The sequence below is a fragment of the Anoplophora glabripennis genome, unplaced genomic scaffold, assembly GCF_000390285.2.
Source record: "Anoplophora glabripennis isolate ALB-LARVAE unplaced genomic scaffold, Agla_2.0 scaffold386, whole genome shotgun sequence".
NCBI lineage: Eukaryota > Metazoa > Arthropoda > Insecta > Coleoptera > Cerambycidae > Anoplophora > Anoplophora glabripennis.
In genome coordinates this window covers 47,472-73,942 of record NW_019416767.1, presented here as the reverse complement: position 1 = coordinate 73,942, position 26,471 = coordinate 47,472, and the positions used below count along the sequence as shown (strand labels likewise).

General features: G+C 31.9%; 1 protein-coding gene across 1 annotated transcript; it reads left to right on the top strand.

The window, feature by feature from the left end:
• The first annotated feature begins 1,557 nt into the window (after positions 1 to 1,557).
• On the top strand, positions 1,558 to 12,488 carry LOC108910283 (G-protein coupled receptor 52). Its single transcript, XM_018714843.2, has 2 exons — positions 1,558 to 1,729; positions 11,653 to 12,488. Exons 1-2 carry the CDS (start codon positions 1,558 to 1,560, stop codon positions 12,486 to 12,488), a joined length of 1,008 nt encoding a protein of 335 aa, XP_018570359.2.
• The last annotated feature ends 13,983 nt before the right edge of the window (positions 12,489 to 26,471 follow it).

The window sequence follows — 26,471 nt, the reverse complement described above, 5'->3', positions numbered from 1 at the left end:
AGGTAATTCTGCCTTTTAGCATTTCAATATTATTTGTCAGGGTTCCTTGAGGGCCACAAAATTGGATCATTTCTACCAATACATCTTGGAACAATTCTATGGTTAAGCCATTCTGTTCACACACATTCACTTTTGTAAAATATTGTCTTCGTGTCATTGTTCTAATTTCAGGTTTTCTAGAGACCAGTACCTGACGTGCTGGATGCTACAGTTCCATTCGTAGAAAATATACATTCATCAGAAAACATAATAAACATTAACATAAAAATCAATATTCCATTTAAAATTTTGTCTCCTACCCACAAACAAAAATCTAGTCTTCTCGCTTCATCTCCTTCTTCCAATGTTTGAGTAAAGTGTGGCTTGAACGAAAATATTTTATTTTCTTTTAAAATCTTCTGAATATTACTTTTTTTTCACAACTTGTAACTGTTTAGCACAATTTCTGAGGGACATCTAAGAGTTTCTCTAACAGACTACAGAACTATAACTGTAGCAGCATCGTTATGGTCATATTTCTTCTTTTTCTTTTTGACGTTTAAAACTGAACCTGTTGTTTGAAACTTTTTTATTATCTTGCAAAATTGCCATCCGACTTATTGAGATTCCTACAAATTGTTCGCTAAATTGTTCCATGACGTAATGATATGATACATGACCATCCCCATAACATTTTATTATAAAAACACTTTGCTCAGTAGATAGTGTTTTGATGAGAATTATTTTACATTAACTAATTACCTTAATCATTAAATAAAGACAATGACAAGTATGTTCTTAAGTGTCATTACTATTTTAGGAATTAGTGGTACTCTAATTAGAGGTGTGCTAGAGAATACTTAATTAAATTTTTGATAACGTCATGCTTATTCATTCAGAAAAAACTTTTATCAAGAATGCCTTTTTTTTCGTATCCTGCAAAGTAAGGTATGTTTACTCTTACACAAAATAACATTTTTGTGTTTTTGCCCTACTCTGTACAACAAAATTGAAGTTCGTCATGGTGATTTGTGTTTTCTAAATAAGCAAAAACTTTTATCAATATTGCCTTTTTCGTATCTTTCACTTTTTGGCCCATTTGTCTTCTTGTATAAACTAATCAATAAAGACGTTTAAAATAGTCATCCTTAGTGTCTACAAATTTGTACTTGTACTTGAACTGAACACCACGACTTTATTTAAAGTCTCATTCTCGGAAAATTGTTACACGATTTAGCAAAATATTTCAAGAACAATATTTTTTCAAGTACTCGTAATTTAATACTGTGCACTTCAACTGATGTAGAAGATATGAAATATCTTTGTAAATGTCGAAAGTAACTCTCAGTTCAATAGAACGTTTTATGTTAATTTTGGCCTTGTAGAAAATCGACAGTCAAATTAAGGGCGACCCTGCACAAGTCGTAATCACGAAAACTTTGAACAATTTTGCACTAAATTTAAACACTGTTACCAATTCACAATTAATTTTATTTGACCTTCGCAGCGTGGTGCCTTCAGAAGATGCCAAAAGTCTAAGCCCTACTGGGGCCCTATAACGGTTCCTCGCGACCCGCGATGTTACCAGAAAAAGACACACCTACTATGACTAGCTTCAGTGGCATCCAAAATGGCACGGAGATGGTGTTTACTTTGGAATCCCTCGCCCAAGCTGGAATCATCTTCATTATGGCTCTGGCCATTATTATCACCAATATTCTTATTATTGCTACTCTACTTCATTTTAGAGGTAAGTACAGAAAGGCCAGCAATAATTACCTTTGAAAACAACAACCCTTCTAGCTCCTGCAATTTTTTTTTTATTTCGAGGAGAAAAACCACCAAGGTTATAAACTACGAAAGCTGTTTATTTAAATAGAACATAAACTAATCAGTGCAGTCGGTATTAGGTGTCTAATAGTATTCAAGAGAATCTCCTTTTGGAGATTTGGGTAAACTATTTTAAGATAAAATATACAGCAAAGTAAACTAAATTTAAGAAGTCTGTATACTATCTGATATTTAACATGTACCTATTTTGTATTTTAATTCGTAAATGTTTGAATCTATATAATTCTGTAATATTTTTTGACGTTTGAAACCTTTGAAATAATGTGGGAGTAACGCATCATACATGCCAAACACTGTATTATCAGCGTTGTTTATTCTGTCAATTAAATTTATACCGACCCGGAAGAAAATCCCGAAATTCCCGATAACATCCAATATCAACTTTTTACTGAATGGCGAAGTCAGAACAGAATCAAAACTGTAAGTGACAATATTCTTCTAGTTTACTTTGTCGGAAAAGCTAAGTCTATGAAATCTTCCACGTTATGGAGTCGATTCTCAATGCTAAAAAGTTTTTTGGCCACAAAAGAAAATATTATCATCAACAACTATTGCTTTCTTGAAGCGTCAAGCTGTAGTATATATACCGAAAAAGTCCAAAGTTCTAACAGTAGAACAAATAACCAAATTTTTATGTGAAGCTCAAGATGAATTATATCTAATCTAGCGTATCGAAGAGATGATTTGATACGTCTAAATTTAGACGATGTGGTAGATAATAAGCGCTTTCTTGTCGTGTTTTTACAAGATGGAAAAATTCATACATCAAGAAGTTTCACTATTACCAATGAAGGATGTACATTTGTACTTTGCACACTTTATCGTAAATATGCAGCTCTACGAACTAAAAATGTGAACAACAGAAGATTATTTGTTGCATATCGAAAAGGAAGGTGTTTCGCTCAAGTGGTATTCCGAAAATTGTTACAGAATACCTAAAACTAGAAGATCCCAGAAAATATACCGGGCATGGACTAAGTCGTTCTTTGGCAAACAAATCGTCGTTGAAAGACAGAAAAGTACTTCTCAATTTTTGGGGAATTTTTCAATGCAAAAGTACAAACTAAGAAAAATAGATATTTAAAAAGAAAATGATATTTTCTTTTAATAATTAATATTTTCCCAAATTCCAGGTATTCCCNAACTAAATTTAAGAAAGTCTGTATACTATCTGATATTTAACATGTACCTATTTTGTATTTTAATTCATAAATGTTTGAATATTTAGATATATTTTTGTAATATTTTTTGACGTTTTGTCCACCTTATCTGACATAGACTAATTTAAAACTAATAACCTTTGAAATAATGTGGGAGTAACGCATCAGACATGCCAAACACTGTATTATCAGCGTTCTGTCAATTAAATTTATACCGACTCGGAAGAAAATCCCGAAATTCCCGATAACATCCTAGAGCAAGCGGCACAAGTGAACGAGAATTTATTACCAGTAAAATCCTATATCAACTTTTTACTGAATGGCGAAGTCTGAACAAAATCAAAACTGTAAGTGACGATATTCTTCTAGTTTACTTTGTCGGAAAAGCTAAGTCTATGAAATCTTCCACGTTATGGAATCGATTCTCAATGCTAAAAAGTTTTTTGACCATAAAAGAAAATATTAACATCAACAAATATCCAAAAACTATTGCTTTCTTGAAGCGTCAAGCTCTATCATATATACCGAAAAAGTCCAAAGTTCTAACAGCAGAACAAATAACCAAATTTTTATGTGAAGCTCCAGATGAACGATATCTACTACCAAAAGCAATTTTAGTGTTTGGAATCTTGCGTATCGAAGAGATGATTTGATACGTCTAAATTTAGACGATGTGGTAGATAATGAGCGCTTTCTTGTCGTGTTTTTACAAGATGGAAAAATTCATATATCACGAAGTTTCACCATTACCAATGAAGGATGTACATTTGCACTTTGCACACTTTATCGTAAATATGCAGCTCTACGACCTAAAAATGTGAACAACAGAAGATTATTTTTTGCATATCGAAACGGAAGATCTTACGCTCAAGTGGTATTCCGAAAATTGTTACAGAATACCTAAAACTAGAAGATCCCAAAAAATATACCGGGCATGGACTAAGTCGTTCTTCGGCAAACAAATCGTCGTTGAAAGACACAAAGGTACTTCTCAATTTTTGGGGAATTTTTCAATGCAAAAGTACAAACTAAGAAAAATAGATATTTAAAAAGAAAACTGATATTTTCTTATTATAATAATTAATAGTAATTACTATCTTAAATACATTGTTGTTACTGCAAGAGTTCGCAAACAAAACCACATCCGTAAGCATCTGTAGTTGCCAACTGCGTGCACTAAACAAACTCCATTAAAATATGGAACAAAATGAAATAAACCATCATTTCTAGAGATCCCCATTAGCGCGGATACAGCCATGGCACCGACACACCCAATTTTGGCGAATATTTTCCCAATTTCCAGGTATTCCCCTAATTGTGTCAGCAACTTGAAGTATACGGTTTAGCAATTGTTCCACCGTAGCAATTGGAGTATTGTAAACCAATGACTTCAAGTCCATTGGAGTTAGATCGGGTGACCAAGGTGGCCACGACAAAGCGTCCAATCCATCGCCGTGGAAAGATTTCATTGAAAAGTGTCGTTACTTCTCGAGTACTATGTGGAAGAACCCCATTTTGAGGATAAAACATGCGTGCCCAACTTGTAATGCCACATCGTCCAATAATTCAGGCAACCGGTTTTCCAAAAAGTCAACACATGTTGGTCGTCCTTCAAAGAAGTACGTCGCCTATTATGCCAGCCCAAACATTTACCGAGAACCGATGTTGAAAATGAGTTTCCCTAAACGCGTGAGTATTTTCATCGGCCCATATGTGTATGTTATGGAAATTCACTTCACCACAGTGATACACAAACCTAAGCAGGAAAGTCCACTTGATTGGCACATTGCCGTAAAAACCATCTGCAAAAACGCATTCGTTGATCACAATCCGGGGTAAAATATGTTGAACTGGTTGCAGATAATAGGGGTGCAACAGCTGGCGCCTTAAGACGCGATGTACGGTACGAGATGAGGTTCCTACTTGTTGTGCGAGTCGTCGAGTAATTCGTCGAAATTTTCCAACACTGCATCTTCAACATTAAGGTTCACTTGCTGACCACGTGCTTCTTCTCGAGGAATAACACTTCCCGTATCTCTCAGCCACTGAACGCACTGTAGGATTGTATTTGCACAAGGGGGGTTACGTTGTGGCCATCGTTCCCGGTACAACCTAGTCGCCGCGAACGCATTTTCTCCGGCTGCACCATACACTAACACCATATCGACACGTTCGGAAATAGTAAATGCATTGTTTTCTCGGTTCATTGTAGAACTAGTTTGTGTACAAACTAAAAAATTAAGCAAAGTAAGAAATAAGGATCTCGTTTTTAATGTAATCGGCACGCTATTCTTATTTTTTACTTGTTTATAAAAATTACACTGTCACTATCGTGGAATTACAAAATAAAAACTTTTGTCTGGAATATTTCACTTTTTAACACTGATTGGTCAATGAACGATTCTTAATAGTTACGTGAATAATGAATTCAATACAAATACAAAATCAGTTAACTGCACAAATTTTTTGACAATGTAACCTAACCTTTTAGTATTGCTACGAGTAGTATTAGATTATACCGACTTAAATTATAAGGTTGCATCTCGGGTTGCTTAAAAATATTTTCAAAGTTTTTAATAAATAACACGGCCTTCATTTTCGTTGAATAAATGAACTTTAATTTGCAAAAAAAACGCGAAGATAGAATTTTCGTATAAGAGTTTTCTATTACAAATATCATCAGGAAACTGTAGTTTAGTTTTTATAGATTATACACGCCACACCCTGTATAGAAGAATCCATATTATTTAACCTTTCACAAAATGAAGCCCCAAAAGGACTAAACCTGTGCAATAATAATACGAATTGCACAATAAACATAACCATTAATAATAACAATTCATACTAAAAACTTTAATAATTGGAACTGTTATGTATTAATAAAAATTTAATTTTATAACTGTTATGAATATAAGAATGTTTCAAGTTTCTTTCGTATGTCTTTTATATGTTTTTTATGTTTTATGTTTTCGTTTTCAAAGAAGTATAATAAAAAATTTGTCACACGCGCACGGAAAATCCTTATTTCCAGACTCCTATTGAAACATACTATTGTGCCTCTTGAGTTTTTTCCAAAAATCAATTGTTCAAATTAATGATACACGCTCATCAGCAACGTATATAGATTAAGGATAATTATTTTGCCCTAATATCTCAACAATAAAATGTAGGTGCGTAAAACTTTAAATTATACTGATCTTCTCCTAAATTCTGTCGCTAACAATGTTTTAAAACATTTTCTTGACCCAATAAAATTTTCACTGGAAATTGTCTATCCAAATCTTGTGCTGGTTTAAGTCAGTCTACCATACTGGTTAGATTTTGTTCATTCTTTACTTTCATGTAGCTACTAAGTGGGAACTGCACCCTACCCAGCTTGAAATCTGTACATGATATCCTTAACAGTTCTTGAATCAATCAAGAAATATGTTTTATGTCCAATATTTGATGGATTATAAAACTCTTAGGATTTATTTTATGAAAAAAATGTTTGTTTTGGCGAGAGGAGTCCTGAAAGTTTGTCTTAACGTTGCCGTTAGGTACATCCATATTTAAAATTTGAAAACTTTCCCAGTTAAGTCTTCAATTTGCTGTTTTTATGTACAGTCTGAATCAATTAACGATGTCTGTCATGAGGATTGCAGAATCGGTAAGAGGTACAAAGTTGGTTAATTTATTATCTTTAAATTTCATAGATAAATGAAGTTTTATGAACATATTTATTTTTTTGTGTTGAATAATTTTATAAATATAAATAATACAACTTCGACTTCCATAAAAATTCCTTTATTTTGGTCTGCGATTTTTTTTTTCTTCGCATTCAATACGTTTATTCACTATTTTTTTTTTAAATAAATAGAAAATAAGAACACGAAAACTAACCAGACTTACTAGTCTGGTACCCACAGCGAGACTAGTGGTGTGACGTCACTTTGCGGAACGGGCCACCAGCTAACGACGAAACATGTTTACCTGCTATGGGTTAAGTTCTTTGACTTTTTTGTTTCAGGATCGTATTACGAGGTTTGATAAAAAATTAACGGGAATTGATGATTTTCTTAGAACGTTTAAATTTTAATCTTCAATTTTTACCCCATCCCCTTCAAAGTAGCCCCCTTGTGATATGATACACTTATGCCAACGTAGATTCCAGTTTGAGAAACACTGATGGAACGCCTCTTTAGGTATCGTCTTGAGCACGGTTTGCGATTTTGCCTTTATCTCATCTATTGTTGAAATACTTTGTCCTTTGAGTATCCTTCTGAGTTTGAGAAATAGAAAAAAACCACAGGGATCATATCTGGAGAATAGGGTGGTTGCGGCATCACAACAGTGTTATGTTTCGCCAAAAACTGTTGGATAAGCAAAGCGGTGTGCGCCGATACGTCGTAGTGCAAAATCTACAGGTTCTTATCGTTTTCACATAAAAAAATCAATCAATAAAAAATAAAAGTACTAGACTAACAAACAAATATATTACACAATATACGTGGTAAAAGCTATTTATTTTTATATTATCTGTTTAAAGTTAGAATAAAAACGAGTTTTTTTTTTGTTAAAAATCAACTATATTTTAAAATATTTTAGACAAGGCGAAAACCTTGCATTCGTGGGGGAAATTTTCCGACTCGATTTTTTTGCATATTCAGATTCGTGAGATGTCCCGTAATCAAGATGATGTCGGCCGGAAATCTGGTGCCCATTTGTTTAAACAAACTTTCTTTAAACAATTGTAAAAATTGTTTTTTTTACTCCGGTTTTTTGGCACATTATAAACAAAAAAGTTTCTATGCACTATGCCTCTAAAATTGATAGTTTTAAAGTTATAAACAATTTAAGTTGCTAAAAATGCGAAAATGACGATTTTCAACGGCCGATTTCCGGGTTGAAAATTGTTATTTTTGAGTTACCAGGTACCTAAATTAAAGTTTAAATATCCCCCTACAAGATGCTGAAGAGTTTTTGAGACTCTCATTATTTTAAAGCCTTGTTTTTTAATTGTGAATAATGCGCTATGAGCTTCTTTACAAACGTACATATATAGAAAAGTTCCATTTTTCCTCAGTATCAATATTTGGATTTGAAGCTATTGGTTATCAAAATGAAACAGGTGAATTATTACCTAAATTTATTACAAAAGATCCATTACCCAAAGACTTAGTAAAACAATGTAAATGTACAAAAAACTGTAAGACTAAAGCTTGTTCTTGTAGGAAAAACTATGTCACTTGTATACCTTTATGTGGTTATAACCTAGAACAGTGTGAGAATTCTTATGATTGAATAAATGTGTGATGATAATAATAATATGCAGTATTAAATAAATGTTTTTTAATAAAAATCATATGTATTTGATACTATTGCCCTTTTATTTTTTTTTCTGCACTCTATTCGTACAATTTTGAATTAATTTAATAAAATTATTATGAATTATGAAATTTAAATAATCAATTTTTACATTATTTCATGAGTAGTAATAGTACTTAGAATGCTACATTCAAAGAACATAAGCTGAAGCCGCTAGAGGAAATAGCGAATCCGCGTATGAGAGAGGCGCGCGCGCGGCTCGTAGCGCTTTATTAACAATTAAAAAACAAGGCTTTAGAATAATGCGAGTGCCAAAAACTCTTCAGCATCTTGTAGGGGGATGTTTAAACTTTAATTTAGGTACCTGGCAANGAATCCGCGTATGAGAGAGGCGCGCGGGCGGCTCATAGCGCTTTATTAACAATTAAAAAACAAGATTTTAGAATAATGCGAGTTCCAAAAAGTCTTCAGTATCTTGTAGGGGGATGTCTATACTTTAATTTAGGTACCTGACAACATCAAAAACAACAATTTTTAATCCGGAAATCGGCCGTTGAAAATCGTCATTTTCGCATTTTTAGCAACTTAAATTGTTTATAACTTAAAAACTATCAATTTTAGAGGCACAGTGCATAGGAACTTTTTCGTTTATAATGTGCCAAAAAACCTAAAAAATTTCCGGAGTGAAAAAAACAATTTTTACAATTTGTTTAAAAAAAGTTTGTTTAAACAAATGGGCACCAAATTTCCGGCCGGCAACGTCTTGATTCATGTTAAGGAACATCTGACGAATCTGAATATGCAAAAAAATCGGAAAATTTCTCCCTCGAATGCGAGATTGTCTATTTGTTAAACACGTTTATAAAAATCGGCCACCGATTGTACAACTTTTTTTGCGTCCCTGTTTCTATCGTAACAAAGCAAACTACTAAAAGTTTTGTCCTTATATAAATAACTCTTACGAGTATTACATATTTATTTAAAACAACAAACAGTTTCGCTTTTACACTCAGTCTGATTCAAGATTTTGCACGTCCAAAAATTCTGATATAACGTCCACAGTTCAGAGCCTGCCTTTTGAAAACCTTCTTTTAATATATTCCCTTAACGTTAATTAAAATTAAATAAGCCAAAAACGAGGAATATTACGAAGGACACAAACGTACAAAGACAAAAGGTCAGTAAAAGTAAACCTGGCAAATTATTAGATGAAAAGCTAACCTAACCACTAATTCACGCGCTCTAGCCTGTTCCGCATTGTGACGTCACACCAATCAGAGAGCGTTTCGCGTATTCAAACGAATATTGATTTTTCTTTTTGCTTTCTCTCATACAACAAATTTTTTGTTTTTCTAAAACTTTGCAGTTATTATTATAAAGCTATTTTTGATCATTTTGCGACGTTTAATCAGACTTTTATTATTTATTTTTTTATTTTGGTAAATATCCCTAGTCTCGCATATTTGAATAGCCTCATTTTATTAATAGATGTACTTAGTAGCTGTTTCAGTACATTTTTTAAGTAGGTATGTAATTGTTTTTATTTATATATTGTAATTGACCTTCAAATAATTTGGATTAAATATAGAAAATATTTGATAGAAATAAAAAAAAGAAGTATATTGTATTTATATTCTGTGACAGCAATTCATTTTGCCGAGTGTTTATTTTATAACTAAACGACACCAACTGAATATAAAAATATTTTTTTTGTCCAAATTTAAATAAAACTTTCCAAATACACGTACAAAATGATATTATGTTTCATCAAAAAGGAAAGGGGACTATCTCAAAACATAGAAATTGAAAATGGCATCCTTAAGAAAACTCTGGCCAATGAAAATTCTAATGGTTAGAGTTGATGCTGGAAGCTATATACAGGGTGTCCCGGTACTAGATACAAAAAAGTCGAGTACACATAGATGAGGTCAAAATAATATCAGTTCTTCATATAATTTTTTTTTCATATGGGCCTTCGTTAACAAGTTACGGGCCCTCAAAAGTGAAAATTAAAAAGTTATTTTTCTTCATTATCCCCAGAACGCCAGGGACGGACTATGCCCAATGGTTAACAACCCAGAATTTTTGCATAGATGACGATCGCAATCTGTCTGTACCAAAAATGAGTTCCCTGAAGAATTTGCCAACGATAATACCCTCTTGGTTCAACTCGGTAAAATTAACAATTTGTGATTTTATGTCACAGTGCACATCGAGCGGCGCCTCCACCATTTTTTGTTTTTAGTTTTTAATTGGATATAATTACTATGTTAGAACCGTACACATTTTTAAAATAAGAGCCTAGAAAATCTTACTGTCTGCTAATGTAATTTTCACTAACAAAATTTGACTAATACACTTTACACATAACACAAAATAGTTAATACTTTAGAGACTGTAAATAAAAATAACTTTTTAATATTTACCTTTGAGGGCCCGTAACTTGTTAACGCAGGCTCATATAAAAAAATTATGAAGAACTGATATTATTTTGACCTCATTTATCCGTACTCGACTTTTTTGTATCAAGTACTGGGACACCCTGTATACTTTTAATCCGCGTAGGGGTAACAATAATTTTTCAAACTATTATTGATTCTCAAAAACATCTTGATACACCAAAACTTTTTTTATGAAATACACGAAATAATCTCTTCCCCACTATTTTAGCTCCTAACTCCTAAAATTTTTAAACTGAAAAGTGTTAACGTGATTTAATTAAAGCATAATGTATTAGAAAAGGTGCTTGAACCTTTCCCTCTAGACTTTGCGAGCGAGTAGATTCGGAGTTGGCCCAACTGATGCAGCTCTCCCAGGCCCATCTTAGGACCTATTCAAGTTGATAGGTATGATTACGATATTGAGTGAGTGAAACTTTTTAGAACGCCCTGTCTATAAAGATAAATCCAGAACTTATGCCGAATCCAGAACAATTCAGTGCAAAATTTTTCCAAATAGCGTGGTTATAAAATTTTAAAATTTCAAATTATTAATTTTTCATAAAAACTGCTTCAATAAACAAAGTAAAAAAAAGTAAATAAAGATTCTGCAGAGTCTGAGTTCTAACTCAGATCTTTTATTTTCTAATATCAGAAATTTACAAAGTTCTGTTGATGATTACAAAATTTTTCAAAACAGAAAAAAAATTATATTTTCATAAATTTCCACTGATTTTGTGATCTATGGAAGTTACAAGGAAATCAATACCATTCATCAACTTTGTACCTCTGACCTTATCCGAAATCCATATGGTGGGCGTGTACAAGATAAATTTGTTTTATGTTTCAATTTAAATATCATTGCAGCAATGTTTAAAGTTATTTTTAAATCATTAATATATCAATTATATTTGCAGGACCATCAGAGGTGATCAACTGCTACCTACTCTCCCTAGCCGTGGCTGACCTCCTCTGTGGCCTTATCGTGGTGCCATTGTCAATACTGCCCGCCGTAATGAAGAAATGGGTATACGATGACATAATGTGCCGTCTCGTGGGCTACCTAGAAGTTACCCTTTGGGCAATAACAGTATATACCTTCATGTGGATTAGCGTAGACCGTTACCTTGCCGTTCGGAAACCCTTACGTTACGAAACTCTCCAAACAAAAACAAGATGCCAATGCTGGATGGCCTTTACCTGGATATCCGCCGCTATGCTGTGCTCGCCCCCACTCTTAGGCCTGAATGAACCTCACTATGACGCTGAGGCTTACATATGTATGTTGAAATGGAGCAATATGGCTGCTTACTCCGTAACACTGGCCATTCTGATCCTAGGACCTAGTTTGATAACCATAGTGTACACCTACACTTACATCTTTAGAATGAAAAGTAAATTGAGGAGCGGTGTTCCATTTCACGACAAGGAATATGCCACCGCTCTAGCGGAGAGCCTGTCTAATCCGAGTCATATGATGTCCTTCGCTTTAGTCATCGCTTTCTGGCTATCTTGGACACCGTACATCTTTGTGAAACTGTACGAGTACCGCACTGGTAAACTGAACAACATGCAGCTTCTTCATTTCGGTATCGTGTGGCTTGGCTTCCTTAACTCGTTCTGGAAATCCATAATTCTGATCACCCTCAGCCCTCAATTCCGACTTGCCCTTAGAATATTCTGCATGACAATTTGTTGTAGATACAAGGGAAGACTGCAGGCCGAACTGATAGGAATGGAAGCAGACGACTGACTAGTTAGTTGTTTCCCGGGAACCAACTTCCCTATTACCGGACTCGCTGTAAGAGACTACGAATATTTTGTAGGTAAAATAAGAAGATATTGGTGCCAATTCTCAACACGGGGACAGTATCAGCAACAGTGATGTGTTTCAAAGTGATTCTCTTAGGGTGTATATGTATCGTGAATGTCAATTATCATTCTTAGGCTGTAGGTTTTTAATATTTTCCAGTGTTATGAGAGTTACATGTCGTGTAGGCAGGTTTGCCATGACGTAAACCCCTAGTTATGTGGTTTTTCGTTTAATCGTTGAATTTTAAACAAGGCTTAACACCAAGTAGTATTAAACGCAATTAAGAGAATCAAAAAATTTTATCGTGTCCCGAGAAGGAGAACCTTCTTTATTTGTAAATTTGCAAGAAGACATTATTTACTTTAACTTTCCCGTTTGCTCTCAAACTCTTCAAAATATATTTCTTTGATACCTTGATATTATGTACAGGATATTTAATTTCTGAAGCATTTAAAACTAATTAAGAGGAAAGCGCTGCAATTTTCTGAAATATTGAAAAATTCTGTAATTTGCAAAAAAGAGAAAAATACCTCATTTCACAACATATAGATGCACGATGGACATTTATGATTTTGGTAATTATTAAGCAATTAATAAACGAAAGTTGATCAAAATTATTAGCATTATATCAAAAATTAAATATTTTCTGCAGTATGTCAGTTTTAAAATAAACAAATGTAATCTATCTTAATTTTGGGAAACATCTAGAACTGCATTATTACTCTTTAATCAATTGCTGACATAATACAAAACTATTTAAAAAATATAAACTTCATATTTATCACCTCTTAAGATTTTTAATCCTTAATTAATTTACGATCCTATCTACTTCATTTTCAGTTATTTTTAAATACAGGGTGTTCTGAAAATCCGTCAGGAAACTCCGGAGGGTGATCCTATGGATTAAAATAATAGCAGTATGTAATGAAAAAATTTTTCGAATTGTCAATTGTTTACAAGTTATAGCTTGTCAAAGTTCATTTTTTTTATTTTTCTATTTAAATAACTTATTTAATTCAAGTTCGATTAGTCCCTCATTTGGCACACCCACTACCAGTCAGAGAAAAGTTTCATTATGCATCGCTAGAAGACACTTTATCTAGACCTCAAAATTTGTTTTGTTGATAACTTTTTTTTTCTCTTGCTATAGACATCACAGACATGTGACCATTATTAAAAAGAGAAACAATATCAGAAAAGTCGATAAATGTAACCGTTTAGCAGGAAATCGCTATTAATTTGTTATTAAACAATAAATTTTTGATAATTCTTTCTGTAATTAATCAAGTTGCCATGCTTCAAATAAATATCATTAGTAATTTTGGTGTTACGAAGTGTAATAAAAATTGCTTAAAGCAGGTATGTTTGATTTTTCACCATAATAATTTTTTTTCGGCGCTGTAACAGCGTTGTGGAGAAATGAGATGAGGATAATGAATTTACTAATAATATTTTATTTACTAACGACGCTGGTTTTACAAGAAATAGTTAAATTTCTGTGATGTCTAGCAAGAGAAAAAAATTATGAACAAAACAAATTTTGAGTTCTAGGTAAAGTGCCCTCTAGCGGCGCATAATGAAACTTTTGACTAGTCCAATAGAGCTTCATCTACTTAGTGAGTGTGCCAAATAAGAGACTAATCAAACTTGAATTAAATAAGTTATTTAATTACTGTATTTCGAGTAATTAAACATTCTGTAAGTATTAAGAAAATAATAGATGTTATTAAAAGTTTGAGAGCAAGTGGAAGTTTTTATGAAAAATTTAATTTTCTCATAAATTTTCAGATAAAAAAATATGTGCTTTCCGGGACAAAACACAGGGTGTAAAATTACACTGTTTAAAATTCCCTGCTCGATATTTGGAAAACTAAAACAAATATCTAAGTTCTGTATCAATATTGTGCAGTACCTACATACATACAATGTATACATAAATTACTTGAGTTCCGAGACAAATTACATTATTTTTTAAATACGTGTTTTGTTATTAACTCTCTTTTATTACGTTATTTTAATGGCATTGAGCTAATTCGAAAAACTTTTTTTCTAAAAGTCCTGTCAAATGAAGTCAAACGCCGATATCAGAAATCTAGATATGCAAAAGACATCAAACCTCACGGACAAGGTTGCTAACTAGGGAAACAACTACCCTATGGATAATATGGATTAATCGATAATTAAAACATAATACTAAAAATGATATATATGATATGACATACTGAAACCATTAAATAATGTAATTTTTCAAAAGAATATCTCAGATTTTTGTTGTTCTAACGACATACGCAAAAATAGACGCGGCAGTTAAAATTCCATCACTTTTGCATTTCAGATAGGAATGCTTTTTCAAATGGCGTTCTTTCGAATGGATGTATTGACAACATAACTAGATTAATGTGAATTGCTTTTTTACCTAACCAATACCTACTTGACCGTTTTACTAAAATTACCTTTTTTAAATATACAGTGTGTCCCTTTAAGTTCTCCACAAATGGGTAACTTTTTATTATCAATTTGACGAAAAAAAAGGTATTCTTTATACGAAGTTCTGCTTTTGAGGTAGTGTATATAGGGTGACAAAAAATAAAAGAAAATTTGATAAAGAAGAAGTACAATTAATTTTTATTTTAGAGAAAAGTATAATGGAAAAATGTTACTTACAATTAAAAAATAAGTCTAGGTTTAGATTCGTAACTTCCTTCTATTTTTTTTGTCCATTTAGGTTCTCTATAAATAGGTATCTTTTTTATTATCAATTTGACGAAAAGAGATATTATTTATAAAAACTTTTAGTTTGAAAAAATAGTATTAACTTTTTCACATTTGAGATAGCATTGAAACAAGATATATTTCAAGCTTCACTATCTGGAACAAATTACATTCAATAGGTAATAAATTAATAATAAAATGAATATTTATTTTTCAAAAACACAAAACGATTTCAATAGTAAACATTACATGCAAATAATTTAAGTGCATTTTTTCGTTACTGCACATTAACCTCAACATATCCACCTTCCCTTTCCATACAAGTGGCCGTTCTTGTGGAAAATTATTTTAAAACATTTCTAATAATGACAGGAGTTATTGTATCTTGAATTGTGTCCCTGTCTCCGTGTCTCTCGAAATGGTCAATATTTTGAAAAGGCCTTGCAGACCTTCTCTTTTAAATAGCCCCTTAAAAAATAATCGAGAGGGGTCAGATCTGGTGACATAGCGGGCCAGAAAATGTGAGAATATCTATTGTCTACATTTCCAAACGTCTTGAATTTAGTTAGTATATTCCCCATTGTTGTGAAATGTATAATTTTATCAGGTTGTCTGTTATTAAAATTATCAGCAGCTTCCCGAAACGTTTTATAATTATCGCCAACAATTAAAATTATTTCAATCTTATCTTACGTGCTCAATTTTACTGGCATTTTTATTTACTCAAAGTACTTGTTCCAGCCATCAAATGACATAAGTAACGCTGACACTGACAGTGACAATTTATCAATATTGTCTTAGTACATGAAAAAGGAACATTTTCATGACTTAAAAAAGAAAGGTGTTCTTTGTAAAAAGTTCTGCTATTTAAAAATAATAGGTATTAAAGTAATCAAACTTAAGATCAGTAGTAGTCGAGTAATGTAATAGAAAAATGTTTCTTACAATTAAAAAATGCCTCAAATTCAATTCGTCACCCTATTGAAACTATTAATTTTTTTTAATATTGGTGTTTATCATGTTTTCCATATTTTACCACTATTTATTTTTTAATTTTAAGGTCAACCTAAATAGACAAAAAAAATAGAAGGGCGTTGCAAATCTAAACTTAGACTTAATTTTTAATTCTAACTATCATTTTCCCATTACATTTTTCTCTAAAATAAAAATCGCATAATGTTATCTCAAATTTGACAAGTTTAATGCCATTTTTTTCAAAAAGCAGAACTTGATATTTATTAATTCTAGTCGAAAGAACACCACTTGAATAAACAATCTTAAGTAAAATGCAGAAGTGGAAAAGAACTATCGTGGGTATTTTTGTATGTCGGTCTTCGTCAAGATATTTTTCTAAAAGATTACATTATTTAATAATTTCTGTGTCAGGTATGTATTTTTTACGTTTCCACTGTTTTGCGATCTTGATTAGTTATCCAAGTCAAGGTTTTAGTGGGATAAAGATCAATAAATAAAAGAACACTATATTTTAAATCATTGCTAATGTTTCGGTGTTATTTTACACCATCCTCAGGGCTCGAAATTTTAAGTGTCTTTTGTCCAACTTAACAGTTCTAAATATTAAGAAGATGGTATCTAGATACTTATATGTGTATTTATAATTCATGGAACAATTTCAGTTTTCTTTCACAGTAAAAATTGTTGTAACGTCTTAGGTACTGTTCAGCAGAATGCTGAATGTCTTAGGGGCAAAAAATTTTTATATCGCGCCCACTTTGAAAAGTCAAATATCTCTTTTGGTTTTCGAGATATCCAACTGGAGGGGGGGTTTTAAACAGAACACCCTGGCCAACTATATGCATATATATTTCAGCCATTAATGCTAATGTCTGCGTTTTATCTATTCCTATTGGACATTGTTTTAAATATTTTTATATTATTTATGATCATTAAGAATTTTAACAGAGAAATGGTAATAACAAAATCCATCAAATACTTAAAAGCCATCACTTTAGTAATCAGTGTGATGTTGTTCACACAAAAGATGGTGAAATTAATATATAACTATAGCTACTAAGGTTACTAAGGTAAGTAATCATATGCGACATAATTAATACATGATTTATTTTATGTTTTACATAATTATGTTATTGGATAAAATTATTTAAAAAAATTCTTATGTTTTAATAAAATTTTAATATATTTTTAAAGGATGGAAAAAATTCACGCAAGAAGTATCTAATTTTGATAGAAAACACAAGTTTTTAATTAAAAATTGTAGATTTATTATTGATTCATAAAGTATACAGTATATAGGGTTATATATGGAATAGCATATCGAGTATATGGCCTCCACGGCTTTGCTGGTACATACGCACTCTTTCCCACGAAATTTCCCACGACCTTTTTACATAAATGCGGCTGAATTTCGTTGATACAGCGCTCAATTTGCTCCTTCAAGGCGTGGGTGGTCGTGGGTTTGTTGGCATAAATCTTAGACTTCAAAGAAAAAAGTCCAATGACGTTAAGTCGCATGATTTAGGCGGCCAATTCTGATCACCAAAACGGGAAATTACACGACCATGAAATGACTAATGCAGTAATTGAATTGTTGCTCGGGTTGTATTGTATGTGGCACCATCTTATTGAAACCGCATGTCGTCTGCATCCATATCTTGCAAATTAAGCACAAAAACTGAATTATCATGTCGCGATGGCGAGCACCATTAACTGTTATTGCCTGACCAGTCTCATTTTCGAAGAAGAATGGTCCGATGAGCCCAAAATCTGCACCAAGCAATGACAAGTTGTGGATGCATTTTTTCTCAACAATCACTCGTGGATCTTCGACAATGCAACGAACTCTTTTCGTTCTGCGTGGTCACTGCCCACTGATCAGTAGGCTCCAGTTCTTAAGCCGATTGAACTTTGTAAGCATAAAGATGCAAATCTTTCGTGAGAATACGCTGTAGAGAGCTTCTCGACGTTCCTGGGCCATATTTTCTACGAAAATTGCGAACTGTAGCTGCCAAATCTTCATTGTTGAACAATGAAAACGCGTTGTTCTTTTTCTTCACCGCACAAATGGCGCAAAATTCAAAAATCTTGCGTGAGTTTTGGGACACCCGACATTATTAAATACCACATCGACTGTTTCATATCGACATATTAATCAAAAGAGGAAGTGAAACCTAAACTGATGAAATATATATGAAATAAAGTTATATAAAAGTTATATAAACCAATGTAACTCAGTTAAAAAGTGATTTGATTATAGCGATAGTTTTAAATTTTCCGCACTGGGAATAACAGTATTATGTATAATATGCCCCAAAAATAACCCAAGTGAATACATTAGTTACAAGTGTTATCAGTATATCATAAATACAGGGTGGGATGAAAATTAGTATCCAATTTGAATTGCTTACGATAATATAAATTAAACAAAAATCAGTTCGGCCAGCGAGTTCAAAATGTGTACCATAACCCCATGAATTGGTGCACAAAGCAAATACCGGCCAGATGACTTAATCTTTTCTGAAGAAGGAAGCTAAAACGTCTCTCTAAAATCTAAATAACGACATGACAACATAGAAATTGTGAAATTCTTATGGCGATTCTTAAATAAATCATTAGAAGGAAATCAGGAACGGTTAAGTCAGGAGATCTCAGCGGTCTTGTCCCAAAAGTTGGAAGTTTTAAAATTAAACAAAAATTTGAAACTTGAAATTATTATAAGCAATTTTAATTTGATGCTTACTTTTGCCCTATCCTATATAAAACGTACAAAAGTGGATATTAGGATGAATAATTACTATAAGATATAAATTAACTTTAAAAATATGTACTAACTCAAAAAAAAATACTGAATTCTTATTCTTTTGTGCAGTTTAGGGAAAAAATGAATGTCCTCCTCCTAAATATTTTTTTTAAACACTTTTTCTTCGCATATTTTGAAAGAGAGGAAGAGGAGAAACATAATGTTTCATTGTGCCGCAGGGTGTTTAAAACTGGATAAGATAACATTACAAATTGGTATGAAGTTACTTGCACTTCATAAAGGAGGTGGTGTCTAGCTCGGGCCCTTTATTGAGTATGTATCTGAGACGGAATTGGGAGGAGGGTGGTGAGGACGTAAAGAGACTCTCCAGCCCTTCACTGGGTTAGCAGGTCAGCAAGGTTGCCAATATGCGGATAAAAAAGTGTGAGAATAAAAGCAGTGGTTCACAATTCGAATATTAATCCACCTAAAACCGTTTTGCAATTTGCTTTTTGTTGCAAATGAATGAAAATTAGCCAAATTTGAAATCCCTATGTAGACCATCTAGGGAGTTTAGCCAAATTATATTATTTTAAAATTTAAGCATCGAATTAAGTGTTTTTTAATTAATTCCATGATTTTAATCATAATTTTAGTTCCAGAATAGAAGTTAAAATTTATTTCAGTTCTAGAATCAGAAGTTGAAATTTATTTTCACCATAATTTATCGTTTGGTCAATAATTGACCAACAATTATTGTGGTCATAGCTGAATTTAGTTGCACTAATAACCCAATGTAACACAAATCAGTAAAGACATTTTTTTATAAATAGGTTTTAAGGGAATAAAGACTTTGACCTTGAGCTAGTTAACCCTATCAAAAAGGAGAAGGTTATGTGGGTCTGAGTGGGTAGAATTTTTTAATTTCTTAGACAAATAGGTTCTTTGCATCTATTTTGCGTTTAAAGGTGCAAAGAAAAAATATGTCTTAGAAGTTTAATAATTCAGTCACCGACATAAAGAAGTTAAAGAATCTACTCCTTTTTAATATGGTTTACTCAAAAGTTCACAGTTCTTAATCCCCATAAGACCTATTTATGAAAAAGTGTACGCCCTTAGTGCACTAGAGATTTGTGGAATAAACAAGCATAAAAGAGTAATAATAATGTTTTCCTATGCAATAAAAACGAGAATTATTAAAAATTTACTTGAAAAATATAATAAAGTTGTAGTTCTTCTCCAAATATTCAACTGACGCTAAAGGCTCACTTCTCGAATCCGAAATTCCGCAATTTGTATGTTCTATCTATTTCAAATTAAGATCTTATGAGATCAGAAAAGTACGAGGTTTTGCATTTACATCCATACAGTGAGGAAAATTGAAATTGCATTGGCAATCCTGTAGGTCAGTGTTCAACAAGACAAGCTAGAAGAATGTTAATATGTTCGTTCCGCATCTTTAACAAATTCCTAACATTCGAATTTCGTTACATGTGATTAAATGGTTCAGAGTAAGGTCCCTCTCGGTTGCGTTCGAAAAGTCGTTGAAAAATTAACATGTTTTTGTTAATAGACCTCAACGAGCTTATACTCCAGTCGAATTAGATCATAAAACCTAAAAACTTGAAAAAATTATTAGTAGTCATTTTATTGCACTTTATGACGGAGAAGGAAATGTAAAATAATATCAAAAAAGTAACTCGAAAGAAGTAACGCTAAGTTGGCAAATTGCAAATAAGTGGCAAATTTACGAATTTTTCACTTTTTTACTGCCCACGAAAATCTAGACGACCTATCGGAGAATTAGTTATTTTGTGTTATAGGCAGTTAAATTACCTACAATTTAAGGTACCCAGAGTCATTTTTCACTCATTTCTTAACTGTAAAATAAAGGTTGTACGGGGAAATATCAGTTTTCAAAAATTACGCATTATAATTGCAAAAAGCAATGGATGTTGATAAAATTTATGGAAAAGACGGTCACTTTAATGACCAACATGTGTGCCAAACGCCGACTCAATTGCCCGTGAAATTGTTGCTCCAGCTATTTGTTAATTAATTTCGTTTGTTTTTTTACTAATTGTTTAATTAATTTCAGAAGTTAATATCGCAGATATAGGTTCTAACTGGTCCAAAGAAACCTGTAGAAAAAGAAAAATTGAACCAAATTTGAAACGTTCAAGTCAACAACCTCGCGCGCAACGAGAGCGACGTTCACGCGCATGCGCGGGCCCGGCGCTCCTTCTCCCGTGTGCAGGCTGTTTATTAACGTTAACTTTTACTGCTGCTAGCGCGTTTATTGCATGAACTATCAGTGTAAAACTGTGGTGAACTTAACTTTGTTCATCTATTTCATTAGGATGAGGGGCAGGATCGGAAATCATAAGGCACGTTTTCAATTGGAAAACAGTGGTGGAAACAACATAGGTTACCAATACAATCCATAACATACTTTTTGAAATATTTAGTATTAATAATTTATAAACATACTTTTCCTACTTATTACTACACTACAAAATTTTCTAAAAACAAAAGTCTAACATTTTCCTTAATTGTGTCTAAAATCCCGGTCCGATACGTCCAATAGTTAAGTAACAATTAACGTTATAAAAAAAGCTATATCGGAAACAAAAAGGCGTAGGTAATTTCTCTTTCTCTTTAAATTACCGTAAAAATAAGCTTTATTTAATGCAAAAAGAGCGAATTCCGGAGCGGCTTTTGCCTGACCCTGGGACAGTCTGTTTATAACGCTGTTTTGCATGTCCTACTTTTTTATTTGTAAAGAGCTACTTAATTTTTTTTAATTTTTCTTTTTGAAATTTTTCTTTTTCGATACGTTTCTTCGGATCAATTAGAACCTATATCTACGATATTAACTTCTAAAATTAACATTTAGTAATTAAACAATTAATTTCAAAAAGAAAACAAATGAAATTGATTAACAAGTACCTGGAGCTACAATTTCAAGGTCAATCGAATCGGCCTTTGGTACACATGTTTGATCGATTACCACGTTCAACTTTTATTTTATAGTATACAAATTGGTGAAATATGACTAGATATTTTAAATTGTAGGTAAGTTAATTGACTACAACATAAAACTAATTTTCCGATAGGTCGTCTAGATTTTCGTGGGCAGCAAGAAAAGTGAAAAAAACACATAAACTTGCCACTTATTAGCAATTTGCCAACTTAGCGTTACTTCTTTCGAGTAACTTTTTTGATATTCTACATTCTACATAGCCTTCACCGTCATAATGTACAATAAAATATCTATTAATTCATTTTTTACGTCCAAACTCTAATTCGACTGGAGTATTAGACATTGCTGTATCTATCCAAGCTAGTCTTAAATGACTTTTTGGACAGTATCATAACAACTATGAAATTGAATAACGATTTCAGGTCTGTGCGATGAATCTGATATGTTACATGTTACAATATCTAAATATAACAGTAGAAAATCATACGAGGAAACAATGGAAACAAATTTCACACACAACCACACAAAATATTGTATCAAATGGCTCACTCAGCAAATGACACGTAGATTTCGGGGCTGTATAAGAGTGGATTTTCCAAAATGAGTATGTAATCTCTGCAAAATTTTCCGCTGACAGAACCCTCTTTTTCGTTAGGAATAATGTTACAATATCTAAATTCTAATAGCAGAAAATCGCCCGAGAAAACAATGAACACAAATTTTACACACCTAACAAATACCTTTTAGATCTTTGAACAATGAATTATATTATCACAGATATTAGAGTAACAGGAATTATTGATACGAGCTCATACCGTATTACAATTTGAAATCAGCGCCATGCTAGCGGTTTGATTTCAGTTTTGTAAACCTTTTAACAACTCCATGGGTATAAATCATCAAATACCCTTGAAAATTATTTACAATAGCTTCAACAGTAGCAATATTATCGCATCCAGTTTATAACACCCTTCATACAAAGGCAAAGTTGGTTTTTCTTAGTTCTGTATTCTTAATTTCAACTCGACATTAAATTTGATATTTGGTTTTTCTGCAATGCAATGAATCTTTCTGCAATGCCCTGTAAATAAATCGGTCTGAGTGAAAGCTGAGTAAATCCATTGAGAGAAATTATTGAGTACCTACATTTTCAGTCAATATTGGGCATTGTGATAATTTTACACATTTTTAATAATATTTGAACTACAAAGTTTCACTCATAAAATTTTAGTTGTACCCACTCATACTAATAGAGGAGGTGGGCAGAAATTGATGATTTGATTTGATGAATTGATGAATTGATTGATTTGATTGAAATTGAGTGAAAATAAGTCCAATTTTTTTACAGTGTATCATTGTAAACAATACATATTAGAAAATGAACATTTTTTCTTCTAATATCTGTCACTCAGAAATTGTTTAACACTACCAGCATGTGATTTAGTTTTATATGTACTAATCCCAAGAAAGATTAAGTTTTTTTGTAACACCTAAAGAGAAAAGCTAATTTTCAGTGGTAATAAGTACAATGAAAGTTATAGTCCATTTTTGGAAGATTCGTAAGGATGCATATTTGGTTGAAAAACATTTCAAATGCACACAATGCAAAAGTGCCTTTTGATCATTAAACCTGCACGAGCAAATGTTTTTTAAAAAATGTAGATAATTTTTATTGCACAGATTATATCGCTGGCAATTACACTAACATAAAAGTCCTTTCTCCCTTTTCTTGTACATAAATTTCTCTTTATATGAACGAAATTTTCAGTCAAATCGACATGTTTGTTATGCTGCATTGCACAAATTGTTGGATCCCGTAAATATATAAATTGTGTGTGATTTTTATCAGCGTCGATGGTTTAACATTCTCTTTCATTTTTACTAAACTTACTTTTATATTTAAATATAGGGATAGGGGTACAGTGTGTCCATCTAACAGCACCTATCTTTTTCATATCCTTATCCTAAGCCTGAGAAAATCTCATTTCGGAAATGCCACTAAGGCCGAAAAAGGCCTTAGTGGCATTTCCTTGGGATTAGTGACGTGTATACAATGGCGCAGAAAAACATTTTATGCTGAATATAAATAAAATTATTTTCCGAATATTTTCAATTTAATTGTTTTAAACAAAATATTTTTTTGTTCTAACATTATTAAATAAACCCAACTAAGTATCTCTCCAACATTCTGCAAAAACTACCTCATAAAAAGTAGATATTTTAACTTTAATGGACGATTATATTATTATTAATAACCAAAAAAAAAATTAAATTCAGCTTTTGAGATACAAAAAACTTAGGGAAGCAAAGAGGATTTAAGGGGGCTTAAGTATTTATATTTATAAAGGCTAGTGTTACATACACATAAAAGTGTTTACACGCGTCCAAACAAAAAGAAAGTGGTAAATAACAATACACATAATGATAGCAATCAACTAAGTAACTGTTATACATAAACAACATATATTTAAAATAAATTATAGACTACAAGCCCATCGGAAATTTTCAAGGGGGTCATTTGACCCGGCATGAATTACTTATAAATCAATACTATCATATATAACAATAACTTTAGAAACTATGCCGTCACTTCTTGTCGGTACAGGTGAATACATAGGTAAAGCTAAACCTGTCCACCAAGGGACGGTGGTTTTTCGGCAAAACGTTTTTGTACGGCATTTGTAAAGGTTATACAAAAAAAACATGAACCTCGACCTAATACCACACAAAAATAGTAATACCGGAAGCCAGGAAAATTTTTGATTTTCCGAAAATTTTGGCCGGTTTTTGGTGATTTACTACAGTACGGCATTTATACTGCAAGTTTCAGATTGATACGTAGATAACTTTTTAGTGACTATGCCGTCTGAAAATTATGGTTAATGCAAAAGTTTATAAACTATTACCTACTTGTATTTTGGAATTGAGTTTTCTTTTTTTCGATAAGATCATTTATTCCTGTACGGCAACCACTTTTTTGATAAAATATAACCAAAAACTATCGTACTAAATCATAGCCGGTTATAATTAATGGTACAAAATAAAAATTCGAATTATATTCAAAATATTATGGCTGTAATTGACTTTTCTTAAGTAAAAAAATAAAAAAAAAACAATACCGTACACTTTTAACTAGTGGATTTTACATAGCTGATAATATTTTTCATTAAACTTTTACTACATTAATAACTATACAGCATTTACAAATTTTCATCAGAAATATAACATAAAGAATGAAAATTGCAGTGCCGTATATATTCGTTGGAACAATTCTCCGAAACTGTATCCAAAATGAGTTTTATCCTAATTTCAAGAGAAATTTAATTTGTACCATAGAAATTATGATGGCATTGTCTTTAAGATTAAAAAAAAGTGTGTATAGATAATAGAGAAAATATTTTGAGTTTAGAAATTTAATGACATGCAAGAAAGTATTATTCTTAAATAAATATAATAATAAACAATTAATTTTAACTCAATATTCATGAGAATTCCTATATAAATACTTACATTTAAAACAGTGATATAATATGTTTTGAAGTAACGGTACCCTCGCATTTGCATATTTTCAACTTCTGTTACAGTTGTTTGAACAACTTTTTTTATGCAAAAATTGTGTTGAAGCCATTGACATACATATATGTTTAAAATTAGTAAAAATAATTTAAAAGTGCATTTGTTACAAGAACAACTAAGATTATAAACATGAATAAAACCACATAAAAATTGACACGCCGAAATGAAAAAAGAGACAGAGAAAGAAGATGTTTCGATGGCCAGCTAGAATCTCGAAGCGGTAATTTTAATTTTAAAATAAAAATAATTCCAAATTTTTAAAAAATAATTTGAATTCAGATTTTTTTATTGATTTTTTAGTATTTTTTTGGATTTTGAAAAAATTTTACGTATGTACTTGTGAAAAAAAAAATATAAGCTTTTCAAATTTATAAAATTAATAATTTTTATATCGACCTACGGTTTTTTAACGGCATATTACTTAAAAATTATTTTACATCTTTAGCAACAATGCCGATCATTTTTCAATGATCGGAAACCATAAGGGTCAGAATAGGGGTTTGCATCCGGGGTTTCTCACTCCTGTGTCGACAAATATGTACGGCATTACTGAATAATATTTCTATATGATATTGTAAGTCTTATTATAGAAAGGCCGTACAGTAATAAATAATTTGTAAATAGTAGTAAAAATAAAATCAATTCTTGCAAGTAATACTTATTTGCTAAAATATATTTTAAGCCAATTAGAACCATTTTTTTGTACCGCATTTTGTTTTTGTTGATTATTGTTGTCAGTATTAACAAAATATATTAATGCCGTACAAAAATTTTTCACAGTGAAATCCTACTTTTAAGAGGGAAATTAATTTTCCTATAGTAAGCACAAGTTTCATGAAAAATGTACGGCATGGCCAAAAATGTCATTATTTTATAAAATAGAATTAAAATTATTGAATTTGATGTTGGTTCAAATCACCCCCCATACGCTACT

Bases quoted from the DNA above. Each gene is read 5' to 3' on its own strand.
- LOC108910283 (XM_018714843.2), top strand. From the start codon at position 1,558: ATGTTACCAGAAAAAGACACACCTACTATGACTAGCTTCAGTGGCATC. The intron at 1,730-11,652 runs GTAAGTACAGAA...TTATATTTGCAG, and splicing joins TACTCTACTTCATTTTAGAG to GACCATCAGAGGTGATCAAC.